The 24,735-nt window shown below is 42.4% G+C and overlaps 1 protein-coding gene across 2 annotated transcripts in view; it reads right to left on the bottom strand.

Annotated features, from left to right (window-relative positions):
* The window catches only part of LOC118855384 (zinc finger protein 501-like), a 28,315-nt gene extending 6,440 nt beyond the window's left edge, over window positions 1-21,875 (bottom strand). Inside the window, exons 1-4 of one of the 2 annotated variants that reach the window (XM_036765484.1) lie at window positions 21,828-21,875; window positions 8,010-8,101; window positions 1,597-1,723; window positions 516-605 (exon numbers count right to left, since the gene is read on the bottom strand). In XM_036765484.1, the coding sequence (XP_036621379.1) occupies window positions 516-605; window positions 1,597-1,723; window positions 8,010-8,042 (250 nt within the window). In that variant the 5' untranslated portion in view covers window positions 8,043-8,101; window positions 21,828-21,875. Of the gene's footprint in view, window positions 1-515; window positions 606-1,596; window positions 1,724-8,009; window positions 8,102-14,310; window positions 14,337-21,827 lie in introns of those variants that run through there. The other variant, XM_036765478.1, reaches the window with a different exon arrangement.
* Window positions 21,876-24,735: the final 2,860 nt, after the last annotated feature.

Genomic DNA, 24,735 nt, shown 5'->3' with positions numbered 1-24,735 from the left:
ATAAATCTAAAAAAGGTAAAATAAGCATTATTAAAAGACAACTGGATTCCAAGATAGGAGAGAAGACAGAATCAACACACAGAGCTGCCTGGTTACCAAATTACAATGAGAGAACTCGATATTACTGGAAAAGCAGAATTGGTGAACTTTGGGGAAAGGTCTAACTTTTTAGAAAGGGAAAACAGGTTATTTCTGTAAATGAGAGATTGATAAACCTAATGTCAAGCCCTGAGAAAAGTATGGAACTTACATTATCAAGCTGGTTTTCTTTAAAAGAAAAAAAAAGAAGTTTTATCTTGGATAAGAAGAAAACAGGAATAAAGAAATGAAAGTAGGAAAGTGATTTAAATGAAAGGTGAAGATACATAAGAAATACACTGGACAGACACAGCGTTTCTCCACTCTAGTCTATGGGTCTCTGAGAACTTCCCTGTTCAACATTTCAAAGATGCTGCCTACTAAGTGGTCAGATAAAGTGTTCCTTAACAACTACTCCTTGATTTTCACTGACTCACCTGAACAAGTGCTTCTTGGGAGTTCTGGAGTCCATGGGGCTTCTCCTCTCTCCAGCTGGGAGATCACTTCAGGTTTAAAAACTGGAAGTCCTGCTCAAGGAGAAAGAAATGAGAAAGTTTTGGGGACAGAGAACCATCTGAGAACTCAATCCAATCCTGTTCCTTTTGAGAGAAAAGGAGGCATATCAGGAAGTCCCAAAGGGTGGTACAACTTCAAGGGTGGACTTTTAAAGGAGGATGTGAACTGCATTTACTTTAATGTAACAAGATTTTTTTTACATGACTTCAATATTCCAAGCATGTACTAAGTACTGGGAAATATTAGGGATAATGGGATTCAGAACTGATTTGAGCTCAGAAAGAAAATAATTCACATAACATGCTGCTTGCTAAAAGGATGGGAATTTTTTTATGTCTCCAGATATCTATTTGACCCAGGGTAACAGAGAGTAGGGAATGTACAACCTCTCCAGGAGCAGCAAAGTGAAGCTGTGATTTCCAGTTGTAAAAAACAAAGAGCTAACACCTTGTTCCTGTGTAATGAATGGGCTTCTCTGGGAATCAGTGGGCTCTGCCTCACTGGAGGGCCTTCAAGCAAAGGTTGAATGGCCACTGGCCAGGTAGGATGTAAAGGGGTTCTTGTTCAGGTATACGTTGGACTAGATGACTTCGAAGGTCTTTTCCAACTCTGAAAATCTGTGATTCTTGACCCTAAAGGGATCACAAGATCATGGTACTAATTTACCGCACAATCACAGGTTCATGGATTCAGAGCTAGAAGAGGCCTCAGAGGTTATCAAGTCCAACCCTTCATTTTTCAGGTGAGGAAACTGAGGCAGATAGAGGTTAAGTGGCTTGCCTGGATTCATACAGCCAGTAAGTTTTCTGAGACAGGATCTGAACCCAGGTCTTCCTGCCTCTAGGCTTAGTACTCTATGCACTATGCCATGCTGGCTCTCCCTATAGGCCAAGTTACTGCTGAATATTTCTACACATCAAGCAAAAACCCAAGCAAATTGTTCAAATCAAAACACTTCAATTGTGGGCAAATTCTGAGATGGGAGTTGGATGATGTTCTTACCCAGCGAGACCAAATTTCTGTAATTCTCCAACATCACATCCCTGTATAAGTCCCTCTGTGCGGGGTCTAGCTGCTTCCACTCCTCCTGGGTGAAGTCCACAGCCACATCCTTGAATGTCACTGATTCCTGAAATACCAAGCATATTGCTTAGCCTTGGACAATTCCTAATACGGACCCTGGGAAGACATGAAGCGAACAAGATCACAGTAGAGGGAGTTGTCCCCATAGTGTTTAGGTTTCCGAATGACTCAAGTCAAATGTTTAAATATCTACCTACTCACTTTGAATTAGACCCCGAGGGCACATGCCTAGATAGTTTTAATTCATTTCTCAAAAACATGCTCACAAATTAAATTCCAAAAGTGCCCCAAAGCATTTTCCTTTTAACCTCTGAACCACACCACTAATATGATTGCGGACAATCCTAGAATTTTGAGCCAGAAGGGCCCCTGGACCAGGGATCAACTATCATTGCACAGATGAGGAAACAAAGACCTAGGGAGGTTACTTAACCTGCCCAAGGTCAAACAGAGCTAGTAAGTGATGAAAGCTGAAGTCAAAGCCAGATCTTCTCTCTTCCAAACCAGTGATTCATTCATCCCAGGTCTCCATAGTTGCTTCATACAAAGCACTATGCCAGGTATGGGAAGAAACACAAAAACTAAATGAACTGGCCTCTGTCCTTATATGGGCCACACCTGGGAAGGGATTGGGGGCAGGGCAGTGCATCAAGTGAAGATGTATATAAATAACTATAATACAAAACAATTGATGATAAACATGTGAAAGAAGATAAAACAAAGTGCTCTGAAGGTCAAAGGTGGGGAAAGACCAAGTCTAACTGGAGAGGAAGGGGTAAACAAGTGAAGAGATAGAATTTCTGCTGAGCCTTAATGGATGGGCAGAATTTCAACAGGCAGAAGTGGGAATAGGAAGGCCATTACAAAGTCCAGTAGGCAGTACAAAGTGAGGCATACTGTAAGATGAAGGTAAAATGGTAGGGTGGTGCCAAATTATGGACTGAGTACCATGGAGTTAGAATTTTATTTGAGAGGCAGCTGATGGTGCAATGGATAGAACACTGGGTCTGGAGTCAGGAAGACCTGAGTTCAAATCCGGTCTCAGATACTTTCTAGCTGTAGGACCCTGGGCAAGTCACTTAGCATCTGTTTGCCTTAGTTTCCTCAACTCTAAAATGGAGATATTAATAGTTCCTACCTCCCAAGGTTGCTGTGAGGATCAAATGAGATATTTATAAAGGGGGTTAGCACAGTGCCTAGCACATCATAGTGCTATATAAATGCTTATTCCCCTCCCTTCCCCTCTTTGGTAAGGAATAGGGAGCTAGTGAAGGTTTTTCAAGCAGGGATGATAAAATCTTATAACAAGAAAGATGAATCTGAGAGCAATTTGAAGGATAGGTTAGAATAGGAAAGATAACTGAGAAAGGAAAACTAATTAGATTTTCATGAAAGGCCAAGGAGATGGTAATGAGGGACTGCACACAACTGTTGAGCCAGCTATAACAGAGGTCCTGTCCAATGTATACCTGGTAGTACCTCCAGGGAACTCCCAATCCACTGCAGGAAATCTCATCCTGCATCTCTGTGCCACCTTCCCTCTAACTCCTCACCATAATAAAAACTTGCCTCTCCTGAACCTCACCTCATGCCCTGCTACCTTCTTCTCTGGAGCTTCCATCGCCTCTTATTGAAAGGGATGGGTAGTAGAATGGTCAACCTCCTCCTGGTTCTCTGCCATTACTTCCAGACCAGGAGATTCTTATTCAGGTATGGGTTGACCTGGATGGTCTCAGAGCTCTCTTCTAATTCTGAGGTTCTATGACTCTCTGATCTGTCAACCCCTCACTACTTCTCTTCATTCTAAGAAAGTACCACTCCCTAAGCACAGGCTGTCTTCATTTTAAGCATCGATTTCTATCCTCTTCAGATTTTTGTTGTCACATCAGAAGCCACTTCTGCCTTGCTAGGAGTTCAGATTTTGGTTCACATTTTGCTTTTCCATCCAGCCCCTGCTATCACCCTTGTTGGTCACAAGAACTCTCATGATGCCATCTACTAAGATGGGAAGGAGATGAAATCACAGATCCTTGAAATATGGCTATACTGCATTATTTTATATATTTACTTAGGGATAGGGACATATCTGTGATTTCACCAGTAAAGAGCTTTCCCTTATGAGGAAACCCCCTTTGCCAATGCAGGGTGGCATCTTCTCTGCCTCTCACAGTCTTTAAAAGTTGCTTAAACACTAAGAGGTTAAGTAACTTGCCCAAAGTCACCTAGTCAGTAGGTGTCAGAGACAGGACTTGAACCCAGGTCTTCCTGGATCTAAGGCTGGCAAGAAAACCTGTAAACTCACTGGAAGAGAGCTGAATTCTGATGCAATTTAAACTATTGCCCTCCAGCTCGACCTATAACCTGAGTGGTAAATCCTCTCTCAGGTGCCTGGTTGCTCTCTACTGCCCATTCTGCTTTGAAAAGGGAGAACGGGGAGAAAAGACAAGCTTTGCAACTAGTTTGTTATAAGAAACCTGGAGCCCACTGGCCAAAGCTGAATCCCATTGAGTGAATGGCTGGGCATTTCTACATTACTCAGAGAGCCAACTTGAGTTTTACTGTGAGTTCCACTCTGCCTGCTCTAAGAGGCTATGGGGTGATTAAATAGAACAGAAGCCTACTGGGTAAAGGACTGTTTGGGCTTTCAGGCACTATGCAGAGAACCAAACTGAGGAACTCTGCAGTTTTATGGTTTATGGGAACCACTGGACACAACAGTGTTACACTTTTTCATCACCTCGTTGAGAGTGACGTGACTTAAAATTTTATTACTGCTCCATCAGTTCAGAGACAGAAGAGAAGAGACTTTGCTCAGCAGGGCAGTGATAAGGGCCAGAAAGGAAGCAGCTAGAAGAGGAACAGCTTTGAGTTGAGCAGATTGTTTCTGAAAGGACCAAGGACGTCAAGGCCTGCCGTTCAAAGGAGAGTTGCCCTGGATACATGGATTTTCCCACTCGTGTGCCCTCCTGATGGGTTTCTCTGTGTCTACAGACACTGCGTGTACTAGTCCAGGTTTATAGGGGGACTGTGGCATGTTTGCATCATATATAGATTCATAATCATTCTTATTGACTTTATCTTCTTGTTAAGTAATAATTTTATGTTTAAGAGTTAATGGTGTGGCTAATTTTATATAAACAGGAAACACAATGGTGAGGTCTCAGGAACTGAAAAGGCAAGCAAATAGGGGTACAATCTCCCACAAGTTTGTCCCTAGGCTCCTAGAAGAATCTGAATTGTAGCCACGTCGTAGTAGTCTTTATTTAGAAACTCTGGACCTGCTGGTTCAAGGGAAGGTGTGGTAAGAGAGAGCAAGAGAAGTGGATGCACTCCACACAGGAGTTACATACATACACGTAACTATATACATATATGCACATGTATGTATATAACATAATGTATAAAACTGTGCTTTATACATGGTCTTCATCTTATCATCTTCATCAGTATGTGATGTTGTCTATGTTAAAATAAAATGAAGACCACGTAGAAAATGAAGTTACTTTAGTGTGAGAATCCGAAGAACCAATCAGATTCTACCTTTGAACACAGACTCCATCCTGTGCTGCCGCATGTATTTTCCTTCATTTTGTTGTTTTTCTGTTATTCACCCATGGGAAACTAGATTATATAAGTCATCTATTGTTTCATATAGGCAGGTGGATGTAATTAATCAACATTTTTTCATTTTACGAATAGGGGACCCCAAAATGTACCTGTCCCCTTCCCAACTTGGAAAGCCCCTAAACTTTCCTCCAATTAGAAATAGATGACCTAATTTTGTATCCTGGTTAATTGTTTTTGTTATAATTAACTGGACTTTGGGGATTTATTTAATTACTTTTGGGGGCAAAAAAATCTGCTTTACTCTGCATTTAGGGCCTTTGGACAAAGTGGGGAGTCCACTGACCCATTCTTTTTGAATGCCTAACCAATAAATCATCTCTGCTTGGGTTGTTTTCTTAGTTATTATTAATAACCTGCTATATGTATGTGTATATCTAAATGCATGTTTATATGAATATAAACACACATTTTGATTCCCCTGATAGGATAGTAGCTTCCTGAAGGCAAGGGTTATTTCATCTTTGCCTTTGTACTGCCTAGCACAAAGGCACTTAATAATAAATGCTTACTGACTGACTGTGTAGTGAGTTACTGTTTGTTAGTGTAGTGAGTTTATCATAAAAATCAGGTCATATTAAAAATGTGGATAACCAGTGGAAAAGAACAGAGAAGCCAGATATACAGCCTAATATACTTGAACTGAATTCAGGTTTGATAAACCTAATGACCCAAAAATAATAAGCTAAAAAGTAAAAAAAATTCCTTCAGTAAAATTGTTGGGAAAATTGTACAGCTATATGGAAAAACTGGTATAGATTCACATCTTGTGCCATATTTTATTTTAAAAAAAAATTGGACTATTTAATTTTAATCACTTAAAATTGAAAGCAAGAGAGATTGTATAACACAACTGTTTGTATTATAAATATTTTTATTGTAAAGTTAATTAAATATAAAAGGGAAGAGTATGACTTGAGCCCTCCCAATCATTCCACCAAAGGCATTCAAAAAGGAACATGCTTGATGAGAGCAGACTGTGTCTTGTTTAGCATTTTTCTCACCCATAGTGCCAAGCAGACCAAAATAAAAGATTCCTTTGTTGAAGATCCAGTTAATATAATTATAGCAGTAGATTTCAGATGAAACTGTTAGTAGAGTCAAGTAGTATTTTGATGTGCTGTGTGCACATTTTAGAGGACACTGGGGCCTCTGAGGGATTAGTTCTGAGCTTTGGGATCAGCTGAACAAAACCAACTTCTTACGACTCTGGGACTTTCACCTTCCACTATTTTCTAACACTTTAGTATTTACTGAACCTCAGACTCCAAGCACTAAGACTTCTGACTTTCCTTGGTCCCAGTGATCAGTTGCTCCAATTTTCCCTAATTACAAATCCTTCCTATTCTGCCACAATCATATTATCTTGATGTCCAATTCTAGCATCTACTTCCTTTTTCTTGAGTCTTTCCTTATCTCTGCACATTACAGACAACAAGCCTATTTTCTACAATGAGGAAAAAACATACAAATTCAGAAATTATACACTAGGTTGAGAATAGTTAACAGGAAGGAGAAAAGGAAGGAAGAATTTATTAAGCACCTACCTATGTGCCAGGCATTGTGCTAAGGGCTTTACAAATATTATCTCATATGATCCATATAACAATCCTGGGGGATAGGTGCTATTATCCCAATTCTACAACTGAGGAAACTGAGGCAGAAAAAGGTTAAGTGACTCACCCAGGGTCACACACTTAGAAAGTGCCTGAGGCTGGATTTGAATCCAGGTCTTCCTGACTCCAGACCCAGTGCTCATTCCACTGTGTCATCTAGGTGCCTCTATACATAAGAAATACACATAAAAGAAACTGACCTAGTCCCAGACTGCCTAGCATAGAGACAGTCATGCTAGAACAAGATAGGCTTGGAGAACTGCAGCTAGGGAAAATACATTAAGCAGTTTAAAGGCCTAATCTGCGACTGGGTAGAAAAATAACAGGAAATAAGAGACAGGGCAGCTGGGTAGGGCAGTAGATAGAATGCTGAGCCCGGAGTCAGGGAGACTCATCTTCCTGGGTTCAAATCTGGCCTCAGACACTTACTAGGTTGGTGACCCTGGGCAAGGCACTTAACCTCCTTTGCCTTAGTTTCCTCATCTGTAAAATGGGCTGGAGAAGTAAATGGCAAAGCACTCCAAAGTACTCCGCCAAGAAAATCCCAAATGAGGTTATGAGGAGTCATGTCCATAACTGAAAAATGGCTAAGGAACAATAAGGGATAAGGCACAACCGATCTCTGAAACTCATTCTGATTCTAGGAGGTCCTTGATTTCCTCATGTGAAGATGAGATTGGTATACATCAAGGATGTGTAACTTCTTCAGTGTCATGCACCACTTTGGCAGCCAGGTGGTGTCCATGAACCCCTTTCAGAATAATGTTTATAAATACATAAAATAAAATATATTAATACATGGAAATCTATCACACCTAAATACAGTTATCAAAATATTTTTCTAAAAAAACAAGTCCACAGACCACAGGTTAAGATCTGTTGCATCTACTTGATCCCTAAGCTTCCTGCCCTGCTCAAATGCCAGCTCTACATCATCCAACAGAATAGGATGAGGTTTCTGGGTGAAAGTAATCAATCCTCAGGTTCACCTATAGACCTTACATGAAAGAAGAGATGATGAGCAAAGGAAGAAAATGGCGTCACACTTGAAAACGGAAATGGCATTTCAAAAGAGAGGGAGCCCTAACTCACCTGCATCCTGGCTGTCAGAAACTCAGAAGTCATTACTTCTTCTTCCTCTAGACTCCTTTCTTGGGAAAGAGCAGAGTCTTCAGAAAGCAGAGCTGGGGAAGGAGAAAGGAATGATGAGAGAGACCAGTCCTGCCTTTTAGCTCCCAAACTTACCAGGATAAATTGCCCACATACCTCCAGGATGGTATCTACAGAGGAAGAGATCAAAAAGGGCACAGAAGTTGCCCCACCCCCTCTTAGGAGCAAAGAGAGAGATCAGGGACATTAATTTCCAAGACCTCCTGACACTATTTCTGTGGCCAGAGGAGGTTTCAGGTTTTGCCCAGACCTATAGTCTGGGGATTAGGACACAGGCTGAATTCACAACTGGGTCCTTTATGTGCTATGTGATATGTCCCACAGTCATGGGGAACAGCCCCTTGGGGTCAGATCCTGGAAATGGAGTTGAAGCATTACTACTTATAACCAGAACACACAGTGATGTACAGAGTTCACCACGAGTGGACAGGGACATCATCTGAGACTGGGAATGAATGAATGAAAGAATTAATGAATGAAAACAGTATTTATTAAACATTTACTATGTGCAAAGAACTGTGCTAAATGCTGGGGATACAAATAGAAAAGAAAGATAGTCCCTGCCTTCAGGGAGCTCACATTCTGATGGAGGAGATAACACATATGGATGGTTTTAATCAGAAATCAGATGGAAAGATCCCAAGGTCCTTCAAGTACAGCAGCAAAGCAGAGGGGCGTGTCTCATCTTAATGTCATTTCCACTGATAAAATTCCTATCAGTGTTTGATGTTGAGCCATTTGACAGAGCCAAGGTGGCACTGGTGGAAAGACCTTTCTTGTCCAGGTCCTCAGTAGTTGTGGCTTCAGCACCTGCAGAAGCAGTAGCCGGGCTGTACCGCTGCAAGGTTTGCTTCCCAAGACGATGGTAGGGAGCACTGCTATTCCCCAGGCTCTTGGGTCCTGGGCTGTCTCCACTGGCTAAAGGGAGATTGCAGTCAAGGTGGTGCCTTGCCTTCTGGGTGCTACTTCAGCAAGGCTGACTTGCCTGCCCTGTAGGTGGTAGTTGGCTGGCCCCTTCTCCACAGGGGCTGCTCCCCGAGATGATGACTGTGAGGGCTGAGCTGGAAGCAGGATCAATGTGCTACCACTTCCAAGGTTCATAAGCCCACCTGCTTGTTGGTGGTGATTAGTCAGCAGCTGTTGCTTGTGGTGTTAAAGATGGTGGACCCCCACTCTACAATTTTTCCCCTCAGTGATGGCTGTGTGGCTAGGTAGAGGCAGGTCTGGTGGTTGGGGAGACACTGCTCTTCCCAAGGAGGTAGCAAGTGCTCAGGGTGGTGGGGGGGTGGTTTGACTTGCTTGGAAAATACTTCTTATTTCTCCCTCAGTGTGCCCCACTGTGTCAGCTACTCTTGTGGGCCTGCCCCAGGTGTAGAGTAGGACTGCCACTGTAGCAGCCTTGAGGCCAAAGCTTTGCTCTCCTGGTGTCTTCATTGTGGCGAGCTGAGAATGTTCATGGGGCTCTGTATTGGCCCATGAATCAGGTGTGCGGAACCTGTGGTCGCAAGGCCACATGTGGCCTCCTAGGTCCTTGGGTATGGCCTTTTGACTGTGTCCAAGTTTTACAGAACAAATCCTTTCATTAAGGGGATTTGTTCTGTGAAGTTTAGATTCCGTCAAAGGACCACACATGAGGACCTAGGGGGCCACATGTGACCTGGGGGCTGTAGATTCCTCACCCTGACCCATGTGATTCTGGCAGATGCTCTGGAAAAGTGAGTGATTGAAAAGCTAAGGTCCAAATCCATCCTAGAACCCCCAATCTGAACTATACCAACTGCCCTTACTCTCATTTCTCTATCCTCAGAAGAGTTGGTTGAGAGTGGGTGCCAAGATGTAACTCTACTCAAAGGCACCTGTAAGACAGTCAATATGATTAAGACTTTTGTCATCAGCCAAAGACTAAAAAAAGAACAACCAGTCCTTCTACTGATGTCATATCTGATATGAAAACACATAGCTGTCCCGGAAATCTGGGACAAGACTAAAACATGGCGCAGTCCAACAGGAATAAAAATTAACAAATGTCCTGATTTTTTTTTAAAGTAGATTCAGCGTCTTCAGAGGATGGACTAGAAAGCTTGAATTCACTTAGTAGGAAAATGCTAAAATGCATTTTTTTTCATCAGACCTGTGATTTCACCAGAGTAGGACCAATGCTGACTGGTACCTACTATACAACTTAAAGTCTTAACTTGCCCGGAGCACTGAAGGCTTATATTTTTAGAAAGGAAGGTACAACAGAAGGAAACAAACATTTATTAAGTGTCCACTATGTGCCAGGCACTACGCTCAACACTTCATGAATATTATCTCATTTGACCCCCATAACAACACCAGGACATAGGTGCTATGATTATCCCCACATTACAGATGAGGAAAGTGAGGCAGACAGATGTTAAATGACTAGACCAGGGTCACACAGCTGGTAAATGTCTTGAGGCCAAATCTGAACTCAGGACTTACTGACTCTCCACTGAGCCACCTAGCTCTATCCACTAAACAATGCTGCTTCTCATTATGAAAAAGATTTTCTGGGCACTTCAAAGTGAAAAAGCAGAGAGGGATTACAGGAAGTCACAGCAGACTAACCTCATTTCCTTTTTGATAGGCTTACTAGACTAAATTCATACAGGGAATGCTGTGGACATAGGATACCTGGATTATAGCAAAACATCTGACAGTCTTGTGATAATCTTACGGACAAATGGAGATATATCACCTGAAAGGTTTTAGAGGTAGAGGCTTAGTAACTGATTGAAGGACCAGACTCAAAGAACAGAGATTAATGGAGCAATGCCAACCTAGAAGACTACAGCATGATAGTACTATGGAAACACTGTCTATTGTCACTACCATCTTGGATGGAAGCAGAGAAAGCATGCTTCTCATACAGATGATAGGAAACTGAGCAAGATGGCCAATGCAGGCTCCCAAAAGGCTTTGACAAGCTAGACTAATAGGCCATATTTCATAAGACACTCCAATGGGTCCATGATCTCCTAAATGAGAGAACTCCCTCTGCCAATGCAGACTGAAACTGACTTGCACCTTCATATCCTCTGTGATTCTTATCCATGTCTTCTTATGATTTCTACATAGAGGAACCAGTCACTTTGCTAGAGGCCTTTCTCCAGTTCTTTCAATATATCATGGATACCAGTACAGTACTTGAGAGAGAGAGGGAAAGGGAAGGGAATCTGTTATTCCTTGCATTTAGCACACAGACACTCCTTTTCCATTAGTGCATGTCCTTGAAGGCTTATTGTAACTCTTTTCCCACATAAGTCATCTCTGTTAATATACTATTGGAAATATATTCTTCACATGTTTTTACAATGGCCTTTGGATCACAAATAATTTTGATTCTTCTGTAAGATAGTACTATTCCATCATTTATACCCACAATACCATCACAAGGAAATTATGGGTCTTGAATAATGGGCTTTCATATAACCAAGTAATTTGGGATCCCTGAAAACATTACACGATTTCCAAAATGCAATTTATCCCATTCTCTAGTCTCCAATACAATTCCAGGACAAGCTCAATGCCCATGACTGTCCTTTTGTGATGCTCTAATCCATCACTGATACCCCCTTCAGACCTCACAGTTACCTGTTTTGTAATTCTCTAATGAATTTATCTGTGTTTGTGTCTTCATAAACAAAGGAAATTTAGTGAAGGCAGAGACTATGTCACATAAATTCTGCATCTCCTCCCATACCTAGCACAGGGCACTAGTAGACACTAAATAGAAGTTTTTAGAACTTGTAGTCTACTAAAAGCCATAGATCTTTTTCAGAGAAAACACTAACTTGCAAGCCTCCCTGACTTGTACTCAGGAAGCTGACAGGCAGCATATAGAAAGAATTGAACATGGGTTCAAATCTCAGTCACTTGTCCTATGTAGGACCCGAGGCAAGTTATTTAAATTGAACTTCAGTTCTTTCACATGTAAAATATACAGTGGATTAAGAAACCTCTAAGGTCCTTTCCAAATCTAAATATATGATCTACGTCATGACTTTTTTGAACCCATGTGCTTTACATTTATGCCTACTTAATTTCATATCAGATTTAGTTCAACAGTCTAGCTTGTGAAGATTCTGACCAAGTCACACAGATGTTACTTATTTTTCAAAATTTTGTCATTTGCAAGGATATTGCTTATAACCTTTAGCCATTTGCAGAATTTTCTGCAAATGGAGTTGAACTCTAAACTAGTTTGGCCTTTAGCCTCCATGTCTGTCCATTTGGCTATTGTGTTTCCCAGTTAAGGCAGGTCCTAGGCTCCTTCATTCTCCATGTTCTGGCAATGACTTTACGTTGATTAAACGTCTCTAAGAAATAATCAGACTCAGTGTCTTTACTTTTGTCCTTTTCTCACTTTTCAGAATCAGCAGATTTTTAGTAGGTCATATTGGAGATCCCATTATTGTCACATTTATCCTTTATTCTACTTTGGTATTGATCTTGATATTTAATCTAACCAATTAATGATACGACTACAAGCAGATAGTTATTGCTTAATTGATAACCACCGATTTATATACTACCTGACAAAACAGTCAGTTTCATTGTTTGCTTGGTGTTCTTCATATCCAATTAGTCTTCTGAGTCTCTTCTTGAAGAAGTATTCATGATATATAGGCATGAGGCTTCTGAGTAATCTATAAGCCACTGGCTTACTTCATGTCTTAATAACAAAACACACTTTCCAACATTTTTTTTTTTGCTGTCCTCATCTGAGCTCCATATCACCTTGAAATCACCAATATCAAGGTACATGTTTGACTTGATTTGGAGGATCTTACCAAGTCATTAACAGAATTTCTCTACATTGTCATCCTCTGCAAGAGACACTGGTGCATAAGCTGTAACTATCTTCATGTTGGTAACCCCCTTGCATAGGCTCATCATTAGCACTGCAAGGCAAGATAAAAAAATCGTCCCATGGAATCATTCACAATGAAACCAACTCCACTATCTCTTTCATTCTTTCTCCCATGGGAGACTATGAGCCATCATTCTGTTTGGATGCAACTTCTTTATGTCTTCTGTTCTCAGGATACTAATAATTATCATATTTGTAGATAGTCTAAAAATGGCACAGTCCTTAGCGCCCTCTGCCACCTTTTCTGACATTGGAAGGGAAGATGTTGCACAAAACTAGGGCATTTCTTTCTGCTTCATAGGTCACTGATATCAAAGAATTCATTGCCAAGTGACTAACATCCCATTAATGAGCCTCACCATATTTAGTTAGGCTGGTCCTTAGAGAGCAGGAACAAGCCTTTCTCCTGGATGGTACTCACTAATATAGTTGAACTTTAGCTTGTCCCAGAACTCAAGAGTTACCTCTGTGCCATGATGAGGCATCAGAGCAGACTTTATGGAGGGAAATGAAATTAAATAGAGATAGATGTGAAATCATGTTGTTGTTTCTGTTCAGTCATGTCAGTCTTGTCCAACTCTTTGTGACCCCATTTGGAATTTTCTTGGCAAAGATACGGAGTAGTTTGCCATTGCTTTCTCCAGCTTATTTTACATATGAGGAAACTGAGGCAAACAAGGTTAAGTGACTTGCCCAGGGTCACACAGTAGTGTGCCTGGGTGTCTGAGGCCAGATTTGAACTCAGGAAGATGTGTTCCTGACTCCAGGCTCAACACTCTATCCACTGCACCACCTAACTGCCTGGTGAAATCACGTACTCTGGTTCAAAAAAATCAACTGCATAAGTTGGAGGTGATGCATCTGAGAGTTCATGGGAGAAAGATCTCAGGTTTCAATGAATGACAAACTCAACCTGGCATCCAAAAAACTCATCAAGTCCATGTTTCTATTTGGATGATAACAAAAGTTAATTTTCTTTCTTCCTAGTTTTGTAGTACAAATACCCCCTTGAAAAACTAATCTTGTCTCAGTTTAACTAAGAAAAAAAGAGATGTTTCCACACCTTGGGCATGATAAAAACTGGAAATCAGTGTACGATTAGGGACCAATATAGTTATGACTATGGGATCTGACCAACTCAGGGACTGGAAATCACTGATCACGCTGGGGCATATAAGTATACATGTGTTGGGGAAGAGAGGAATAGGAAGGGAAAGCATCAAGTCAGCTGTTTATATTGTTCTTTCCCATGTCCTGCCTGTGTTGTTTTCTTCTCCCATATTGGACAGATTCACATCCACCCCACCCTGTCTCTGTAATTCTCACCTCTCTCTTCCAGCAAGAAAGCCAAAGTCAAGTCTTCCATAGTTAGCCCTTGATGTTTCCTGAGTATTCTGATTTTGCTTAAGGACCATTTCCCCACACAAGATGCTTAAAACTTGTTCCAGGCCCAACAGCTCCAGTATCTGCTCCTATCTAACAGTCTCTGCCTGGAAGCTCAGAAAATTGGAGGTGGATCTTCGCAGACCAATTCTTGATCCTCAGGGAATTCTCTTCCACCTTCACCTTCCTGCAGGTCTTAAACTGGGGAGGAGGGGCAGGATGGGGGACACCAAATACGAGATCACTGTAACTGGGATCTCTTTTCTGGCGCTCAGCTCTGTCTCCCCAACACAGATAATATCTCTCTGTCTCTGATGCACCCAGCCTAAGTCACTACAGAGCCTACCAAAGACTTCTTGGTGTACATGATCTGCAGAAACAGGTCAGCATCAGCAGGAGGGGACCAGCAGGACCATCACACATTCCAAACCTGGGCTCTACAGAGACAGGCAGACGTCCTAGACATACAAACGAGCACATGATAAGTTTGGTTCATTCAATAAACATTTCTAGCATCATAGGATTTAGAGCTAGAAGGGCCTCTTCTTACAGACGAGAAAAGGGAAGCCCTGGCAAGTTAGGGCTAAGGTGGGGACCCAACCTACGTATGTGTACCTGAGAAAAAACTTGAGTGTATATGACTATATCATTTTTCTGTAGAATTGAATTCAGTTCTGAGCACAACATTTTAGGAAAAACATTGTCAAACTGGAGAATATCCACAGAAGTGAGAGCAGAGTGACAAAGAGCCTGGAAAGCCTGCCATAGGAGGATTAACTGAAGGAACTAAGCACAGTTAGCTTGAAGGGCAGAAAACTTAGGAGACGCATGACAGTTTTTAAGTATTTGAAGGGATTTCATGTGAATGAGGGATTCCAGGGGTGGGGAACCTGCGGCCTCCAGGCCACATGTGATCCAAACTAGGATCTGTCAAAGGGCCAGGCTTGAGGAGCTAGAGGGCCACATGTGGCCTGGAGGCCGCAAGTTCCTCACGCCTGGATTAGACTATTCTGTTTAGCCCCAGAGCGCAGAACAGGGAAGGGAATAAGTATTCATATAGTGCCTACTGTGTGACAGGCACTTTACAAGCATCATCTCATTTGATCTTCACAACAACTCTGCAGCATAGCTATTGCTATAATTCCCATTATACAGCTGAGGAAGATGAGGCAACAGAGGTTAAGTGACTTGCCCAGGGTTACACGGTTAATATTTGATCTCAGGTCTTACTGACTCTGGGTCTAGTACTCTATTCACTACACTACCTAGCTGCGTATAAGCAACAGGTGAAAGTGGCAGAGGAAGATTTCAACTTGACGTAAGGAAAAACCTTTCCTAATGATTAATTATTAAACTTTGGGATGGATAACTTTTTGTAAGATCTGTGCCTCTTACTACCACCACCTCACTGGACATCTTCGGGCCAAAGCTGCATGACCATTTCTTGGGTATGTTGTAGAACGATACTTCTCTCTTTTTTTTTTTTTTTTTTTTGTGCTGTGGATCCCTTTGGGAATCTGATGAAACCTATGGACCCCTTCTCAGAATGGTTTTAAACACACAGGATAAAATGCAGAGGACTACAAAGGAAACCAAGTACATTGAAATACAGTGATCAAAATATTTTATTGAAAGTTCACAGATCCCAGGTTATTGTAGAAAAAATTCTTTTTCAGGAAGAGGCTGAACTGGGTACTTTAAACTCCTTCCCAACTCTGAGATTGTGTGATTCTATGAAGTCATTTGCTCCAAGTCAAAAGCCAAGACAAGATTCAAATCCAGGTACTCAGACTTTAAATCCATCCAGTATTCCTACCCTATCAGACAACTGATATGCAATACAGTCCATTGCCAGGGGAGGAGAGGAAGCCTGACTAGGTTAGTAATTCTTGTAAATTATCAACAACCATAGGAAAGCATGCTCCAGATCACTAATAATAGGAGAAATGTGAATCACTCCCAGAAAACTGGCAAAAATGACGCAAAACAAAAACCATGAATACTGGAGGGTCGATGGGAAGAGAAGTGCACTGCTTAGCTTCACTGCTGGTGAAGCTGTGAATTGGTCCAACTATTCTGGAAAATAATTTAGAATTTTAGTTTAGTGGCAAGAAGAGCCAGTAAACGACCTATTGTCTTTGATCTAGTAACACCAATCCTAGGAATACAGGTGTATCTCAAGGGGCTCCAAAATGGAAAGGTTCAGAGAGATGAGAAGACACCTCCCCCTGTTCTTCTGCAGAAGTAGGAGGGTCACAAGTGTGGCACATTATATATAATGTCATTGTTTTAGTATATTGGTCAACTTTGCTGAAATTTTACTCTTCTTCCTTTTTTCTTTTAAGAAAAAATTCTTTGTTATAAGGGATGGCTCTCTGGGAGCGGAAAAAGACAGGATGCAGGGGAACCTCTAGGTGATTTAAAAACAAATGATATTGATAAAAAACATCTTTTTCTTTTTTTTTAAAACAACAGAAAGTTTCAATGTACACCAATTTTGTGGAAGTAAAGAACTGGAAATCTAGGGGATGTCCATCAATTGGAGAAGGGGTGGACACACTGTGTTATAGGAATATAATAGAATATTGTTGTGTAGTAAGACCAATGAATAACTAGTACTGGCCCTAGATTCAGAGGCCCTGGGTTTAAATTCTGTCTCTGATGCATGCTTGGTACCAGTGGGACCTTTGGCAAGTCATTTAATATCCAGAGGCGTCAGGCTGCTCATCTATAAAATGTGAGGGCTGAGACAGATATCTAAGCACCTACAAGACACCCTTAGGTCCCTTCCAACTCTAGCGCTAGGATCTTATGAATATGAAAATTCAGAGAAACACACACAGTTAAATAAGCAGAACCAGGAGATAATATACACAATATCTACAACAATATAAATAAATATAGCACTAGAAAGGAAACCAGTTTCTCAACAGCTGAAAGCCAGTCAGGGTCCCAGAGATCAGATAAGAAACACCTCCCTGCTGATAGGAGATAGTGAGGAAACCACAGCTGCTAGATAGATCTCAGCTGAGATTATTTTTACTTGACTTTTTCTTTTGAGGGGGAGGGGAAGGAGATATAGGAGGGCAAAAGGAAGAACCTATACACATAAATGACTAATGTGATATAAAAACAAAAAGCTACAGTAAAACGTCTTAAAAAGTTATGTTCAAAGAACATTACAAACAATTTTGATATGGCAGAAACAGTATTGGGGAATGGGAATCTGAGATCTGTTTGACTGCCAGTTCTGCTGTTTACAATCTGTGTGAGCCTGGTGAAGGCAGTTAAATCTTCTGGGCCTCAGTTTCCTTATCTGTAAAATGAGGGGTTTGGCCCAGATAACCTCACATCCTAGAACTATAATCCTATGATTCTATAAATAAAGTCATCTCTTTTCACTGAGACAGCATGGCACAGTGGACAGTGAGGTAGCCAGAGACCTTCAAGTTCAAGAATGAGATTCTAATCTTGCCCAGCTGTGTGACTGTGGTAGTCATTTAACCTCTTAGTACTCACTAAGGCTATACATTGTAGAGAAGGTGCCAACCTGCATTAGTAAGTGAAGTTTCCTCACCTGGGAGTTCCCTACACCAACAAAGTCACACGTCTAGTTCCTATCTTCCTTTAACAGGTTGGGGACCTTGACCTAGGTGCTGTGGCTGAATAGCACAAATAGAGTTCAGATTCTCAGGGATGGAAAAGGCCTTGGGAGATCATCCTCTAATCCAGGACTGTCCAAAATGCGGATTTATGTGGCCTGCCTACAAGCATAAAAACTTACATAAATGCTTTAGTAAAGGAAGCCGAGTTACTGCAGAGCTCTAACTAAAATGGTAAATTAAAATATATTGTCTACTGTTTTGATAAAAGCCTAAGTCCCGGCTGCCCTGGTCTAATCCATACTTAAAGAAGATTCCAGGTGGCAGTAGGGAAGAAGCATTGATCCTGGAGTCAGGGGACCTGCATTCAAATCCTGCCTCTGACATGTACCTGGGATGTTGGTTAAGCCATTTAACTTCTCTCTCTGGACCTCAATTTACTCACCTGTAAAATGAAGGGGTTGGATAAAATGGCCTCTGAGGGCTTTTCAAGCTCCAGATCAATGGTCCTAAGAGGTAATCTAGGTTAGTTCAAGGAACTCTGGGGAAAGAGGTCCCACAATCAGCTGAGGCACCCTATTTCACTTTTGGACAACTCTAATTATTAGAAAGTGTTTCATCTTAAGCTGAAGTTCTGGCCCCTGAGTCTATGCAGAACACATCTAACCTCTAGTCAATCAAGAAACATTTATCAAACAGTTACTACCTGACAGATGGTGTGCTAGGGGCTGGAGGTACAAAGACCAAAACAAAACCCTGCCCTCAAGAAGCAAAGAAACAAATGGAAATGGAGCAGTTAGGTGGTGCAATGAGCAGAGCTCTGGACTTGGAGTCAGAAAGACCTGAGTCTAAATCTGACTCAGACACTTACTATCTGTGTGCTGGGTCAGCCTAGCCAAGTCACTTCACGGTTTTTTTTTTTTTTTGCCTCCGTTTCTTCATCTGTAAAATGGGTATAATAATAGCACCTATCTCCCTGGGTTGTTGTGCCAACCACATGAGATAATCACTGTAAAGCACTTAGCACAGCACCTGGCACACAGTAAGCATTCTATAAATGTTAGCTATTGTTATTATTATTAATACATATAAACATAAATATATACAAGATTGTCCTTATATACTGATTACATTATGGTTTACTTAGGAAACCCCAGAAAAGCAGAAAAGAAACTTATCGATAGTTAATGGCTTGAGTAAAGTGGTAGAAATACAAAATAAATCTACAAAAATCATCAATATTTTTAAAGTTCTGAGAATAACCGGATGGAATTAGATATAGATAGATAGATAGGAAGAAAGAAAGAAAAAAGAAAGAAAGAAAAAGGAAGAGCAGGTAAGCATTTGTCAAGTGTTTATTATGCTCCAGGCTTAGAAGACAACAATAAGAGAAATTCCATTCAAAACTTCTATGAAATATATAAAACATCTAAGAGTGAACCCATAACCTAGGTGCCATTCTCAGCTCTTCCGTCTCATATATGACTTGTTGCCAAGTCTTGTTGTTTCTTCCTTTATAATACTTCTCACTATTTCCTCTCTTCTGACACTGCCACTTTTCTAGTACAGGCCATCATCACCTCCCACCTGGATTACTGCAATAACCTTTTGGCCTCCCTGCCTTAAGTCTCTTCCTATTTCAGTCCAGCCTGCATTCAGCTGTCAAACTGATCTTCCTAAAGCACAAGTCTGACCATCTCACCCCCATATTCAATTCAGTGGCTTCCTATTATCTCCAGTATCAAATATAAAATCTTCTGTTTGGCTTTTAAAGCACTTCATTACCTGGTCCCTTTCCAGTCTTCTTAAACCTTCCTTTTCCTCCTCTCCCCACATCTCATGTAATCTTCAATCCAATGACACTGGCTTCATTGGTGTTCTGCACACAAGGAGGAATTGCAAGGCATTTTCTTCCTTCTTATCTCTGCCTCCTGGTTTTCCTGGTTTCCTTCAAGTCCCAGAAAAAACCCCACCTTCTAAAAGAAGCCTTTTTCCTGAACTTCCTCACTGCTAGTACCTTCCCTTTAAGATTATGCTCTGTTTGGCATTCAAAGCCCTTCATAACCTAGCCACCCCTCACCTTACAATCCATCAGATATTCCACCCAGTGACCTGGGTCTCCTAGTTGTTCCTTGAAGGCACTCCATCTACTAATATTTTTTCCAACGGTTCCATACCCTCATTCCCCAGCCCCATGCCTAGAACTCTTCCTTTATCTGCTCTGGAAGCCTTCCCCAACCCCTCTTAATTTGAATGCCTTCCCTCTGTTAATTATTTCCTATTTATCCTGTATATCTCTTGCTTTGTATATACTTCTTTGCACGTTGTCTCCCCCACTGGACTGTAAGGTCCTTGGGGGCAGGGACTGTCTTTAGTCTCTTTGTATCCCCAATGTTTATTTAGCACAGTGTCTGACACAGATAAGGCACTTAATAAACGTTTACTGTCTGAATATCTCCAATTTATCCACTATTTGTCCTTGCACATTGTTGTTTATATATTATCTCTCCTCTTAAACTGTGAGCTCTTTGAGGGCAGAGACTATCTTTCACCTTTCTTTGTATCCTCAGTGCCCAGCACATATACTGGCAGGTAGCAAGCACTTAAAAAAATGCTTGTAGACTGACTGATAACACAAGGCTTGGGGAATGACATGTATACATATAAATAAATATTAAAATATATGCAAAGTAAATACAAAATAATAGAGAGGGTGGCTATTAGCTGCTGTGGACATCTGTAAAGGTTTAATGTAGATGTCACTTGAGCTAAGTTTTGAAGGCAACTTAAGGATCCTAAGAGGCTTTGGTCCATATTCAGTCAGTCAATAAGTATTTATTAAGTACCTACTGAGTAACAAGCCCTGTGGTTAAGACAGGGAAAAGACAGCTCCTGCCCTCTAATAGAGGAGATAAATGATGCAAACAACTATGTACAAACAAGCCATTTACAGATAAATAGGAGATAATCAATAGAAGGAAGGTATTAGTATTAGGGAGGATCGGGAAAGGTTTTCTGTAGAAGGTGAGATTTTAGGAGGGACCTGAATGAAGCAAGGGAAGCCAAGATACAGTAAGGAGAGGGTTCCTGGCACAGCTAGTGTAACTGCCTGGAGCCAAGCGATGGAAGGCCTTGTTGGAGGCACAGCAAGTAGGCCATTGTCACCAGATCAAAAATCTGGTGGGGTGTAAGGTTTGAGAAGAATTAAAAGGTGGGGGGGGGCACTAAGTTAGGAAGGGCTTTGAATGCCAACCCTTCAAATACTTAAAACCGGCCATCCCATTTCCTTCAATCTTTTCTTCTCAAAGCTAAATATTCCCAGTCCCCCAAACTGCTCGTCCGATGGCATAATCTCCACCCCTATCCTGGATGCCCCTCTCTGGACCCACTCGTTTATTAAAGCCCTTCCTAAAATATGGCGCCTAGAACCGAACCAAGGACTCCAGATAAATGATACAGTCAAATATACACAGGCACACGGACACAGGGCGCTTACACCCAGCCCCAGAGGCTGGAGCAGCACCTCCCAAAACCTGTCCAAGCTCGGACAGGCAGCCAGAAGCCCAAGTCCAGCACCCCGTCCCAGGACCAGCCTGGGCTCTGACGTCAGGCCCTTCCAGCTCCACCCTTCTCCGAAGTCCCTTCACAGCGGGAGGGCTGACGTCAGACCTACCCTGGTCTAACACTCCTCCCCTCCCCCCCCCCCACCCCGGAATCCCCCGCCGCGCTCATACATCCCTGACGAACCCCCTCATCCAAAACCTTCCCGGGACATGTTTGTCTCCAGGCCGGTAACTCCTGGGGTGGACGCTAGGAACCAAGCAAACCACAGGAGCCAGGACCAGGGACAAGACTCACCTTCCAGTCACCAGAAGAACAAAGAGCCGAGCTCCGGCTCCACGGACTACTGCGCCTGTGCAGAATAAGCCGCTGAACTACGATTCCCAGAATCCATAGCGCTCGAGGACGCTCCGGGTATGCTGACATTTGCGGAGGGCTTCTAGAAAATGGAGATTGGTTCTGGTGATGTAAGCAGGGGCTGTCTCAGAGTGTTCTGGGAAATGGAGTCCAGAGGTTGCTGTACGCAAGCGGCCTCTTAATGTCTCAAGCAATTGAGTCTGATTAATTACTTAAGCGCTTCCTGCATACCCTGCCCCGAACTAGCCTCCTCTAGCTACAGTACCCGACTGCCCTCGAGTACTGCCCCGACTCCATTTCCCAGAGGCCTTCGCCGCTCTCCTTTGCAAACATCTGCAGCAGCGTCAACTCAATCCTTATGCTAGGTACTGCGCGTACTAAGTCAAAATGAAACAGCCACCGCTCTCGAGGAACTTAGGTTGTGCTACGGTCAAACAACACGTATAAGAATTGGGAAAATACAAAGTAATGGAATGGAAGGAAGGAGCGCTAGCAATTGTGGGAAGAGCTCTTAAAGCAGATGGCATGACTTCAAATGAGGCCAGAGGGGAGCTAGGGATTTCTAGGTGGAGGTGGTAAAGCAGTGCATTCCAGTAGGGGAATAGCTTAAATGAGAGACGGGGGCGGGTCTTAGTTCAGGGCTTCTCAGGGATCCAGGGCTTTCCTCACTTTCAGCATAATTAGGGAAGAGGAGTAGGCTAAAGCACGGTGGTGGGTTTGTTATGAAGATGTGGATATTAGAGTCGGTGCAGCCCTGCCTGCACATAGCCCCGTAGGCAGTCACTGCTGAGGGTCTATATGACTATATTCACACCTTGCAATAACTGGGATAGTGATGCTAGTAACCAGGGGACTTAGCATACTTGAGGTGAGCTTTGAGCTGAGCTTTGAGGAAGCTAGGGATTCTAAAACATTGGGGATGGAGTAACTTGCAAGCATGGGGGGTGGGGGGGGGAGCGCAAGTAGACCAGTTTAGCTGGAATGTAGAGGGCAGGAAGGGGAAAAATGCAAAACACCTGAAAATGTCCCTCTCACATGGGCCCCCAGAATTTTTAGCCCAGGTTCAAGGTACTTTCTAGATCGAAATCCACTAAAAGCTATAATCCAAGTCCTTACAGAAGTATTTCCTTTATCTCTAGTCAGCCAGAGAACACTAGTACTTCCAAGCAAAGGTACTTCATGAAATAGCATTGTAAGAAATTTTTTTTTTTAGAACATTCCCCTCTTAAACCTAGGTTACACTTTCCCACAAATATATGCTCCATTGGTGGGGAAAATGGTCATGCATAGGGATCATACATAAGGGGTATGTACATAAAGAACATGCATGACCAGGGCAGCTAGGTGGCATAGTGGATGGAGTGCCTACCCTGAAATCAGGAAGACTCATCTTGAGTTCAAATCTGGCCTCAGACACTTATTAGTTATGTGACCCTGGGCAAGTTACTTAACCCTGTTTGCCTCAGTTTCCTCATCTGTAAAATGAGCTGGAGAAGGAAATGCAAACCACTCCAGTATCTTTGTCAAGAATACCCCAGATGGGGTCACGAAGAGTCAGACACTGCTGAAATCACTCAACAACACGACCAGGGCACGCACATGATGATGTAATATGGATGTGGTATCATGGCTTTGCTCTCATTGAGTTTGCTCAGTGATGGCTGTGGCATCTTCAACACCGCTCCACTAGTATCCGGATAGGAGCTGCTCTGCAGGTGTCCTGGTAGCCAATGGGAGCTGGATGCCTACTCTCTGCTGGCTGCTGATCTCAAGTTTATCCCTTCATTGGCCATCTTAGTTCCAGTTTCCTACAGTCTAGTGACTAGAACCTCTAGGAGGCTAGTGATGGGGGTATATGCTCTGGAAACCCTCCCATCCCCAACTTTCCCCTGAACTCTCCTTGAATTTTCCTACAGGGTCAAGTCTCTGGCATTTGCCTGAGGCATCGACCCATCCTAGTGAACTGGTCTTTCATTGTAGCCTAATCCCCCAATTCTCTGTTATCCCTAACCTAGCCCAGCCCTTCATTGTCTGTTACCTCCCGATCACCCCCACCCCCACTTTCCACCCTTGATCCTATCTAGACCCCATTCTCCCCTGGCCACATGGTCCAGGTCCCTGGTGTTCCTGGCCCTTCCCTGTTACCTCCCAGTCACCCCAGACTACTTGGCCACTCCTAGATCCTTCCCAGTCTTTCTGTACATAAGATACATCTTTCTTCCATTAAAGTGTTCAGATTCAATTTCTGGCCCGCTCAGATTCCTTAATAGTCTGGCCAATATGACGGAATTTTAGAAGCACATCCACCCTCTACTGGTATTCTAATAAACCTTGTCTTTGGTTGAAAGAAGGCTTGGGTCGAATTCATTCAGGGAGGTCCCCGTGTCGCCATTTCGGGGGTCCCAGTACCCCTAAACCTTAAGACTAGAGTTGGAATCGTTTAGTAAAAAGCTACCCCACCGATCTAACAAAAGAAGTCAGAGTACCCTAAAAAAGCTAGGATTAAGTCTTTTTTCCTTCCAGATTCTGCTTACTCAGAGATCAGAATGCTCCTAACATTCCCAATATATTCTTTGTCTTTGCCTGAATATAGAATTGTAAGAAAACAAGAATCTAAGGAAACAAGATTATTGTGCACCCCAGCTACAAAGTCCCCATTGCCAGTTTGGTGGCCCGATGGTTAGAGCACCGGGCACAGAAATAACAAGACGAGCTTAAAACCAGCGTCAGACACTTCTTACCCGTGTGACCCTGGGCAAGTCACCTAACTTGGGTTGCCTCAGTTTCCGCAACTGTAAAAAGAGGCTAATAATAGCACCGACCTGCCAGGATTGTTGAGAGAATTCGG

The sequence above is a fragment of the Trichosurus vulpecula genome, chromosome 1 (assembly GCF_011100635.1).
Source record: "Trichosurus vulpecula isolate mTriVul1 chromosome 1, mTriVul1.pri, whole genome shotgun sequence".
NCBI lineage: Eukaryota > Metazoa > Chordata > Mammalia > Diprotodontia > Phalangeridae > Trichosurus > Trichosurus vulpecula.
The sequence above is the reverse complement of the archived record's forward strand: the minus strand, read 5'-3'. Positions and strand labels throughout refer to the sequence as shown.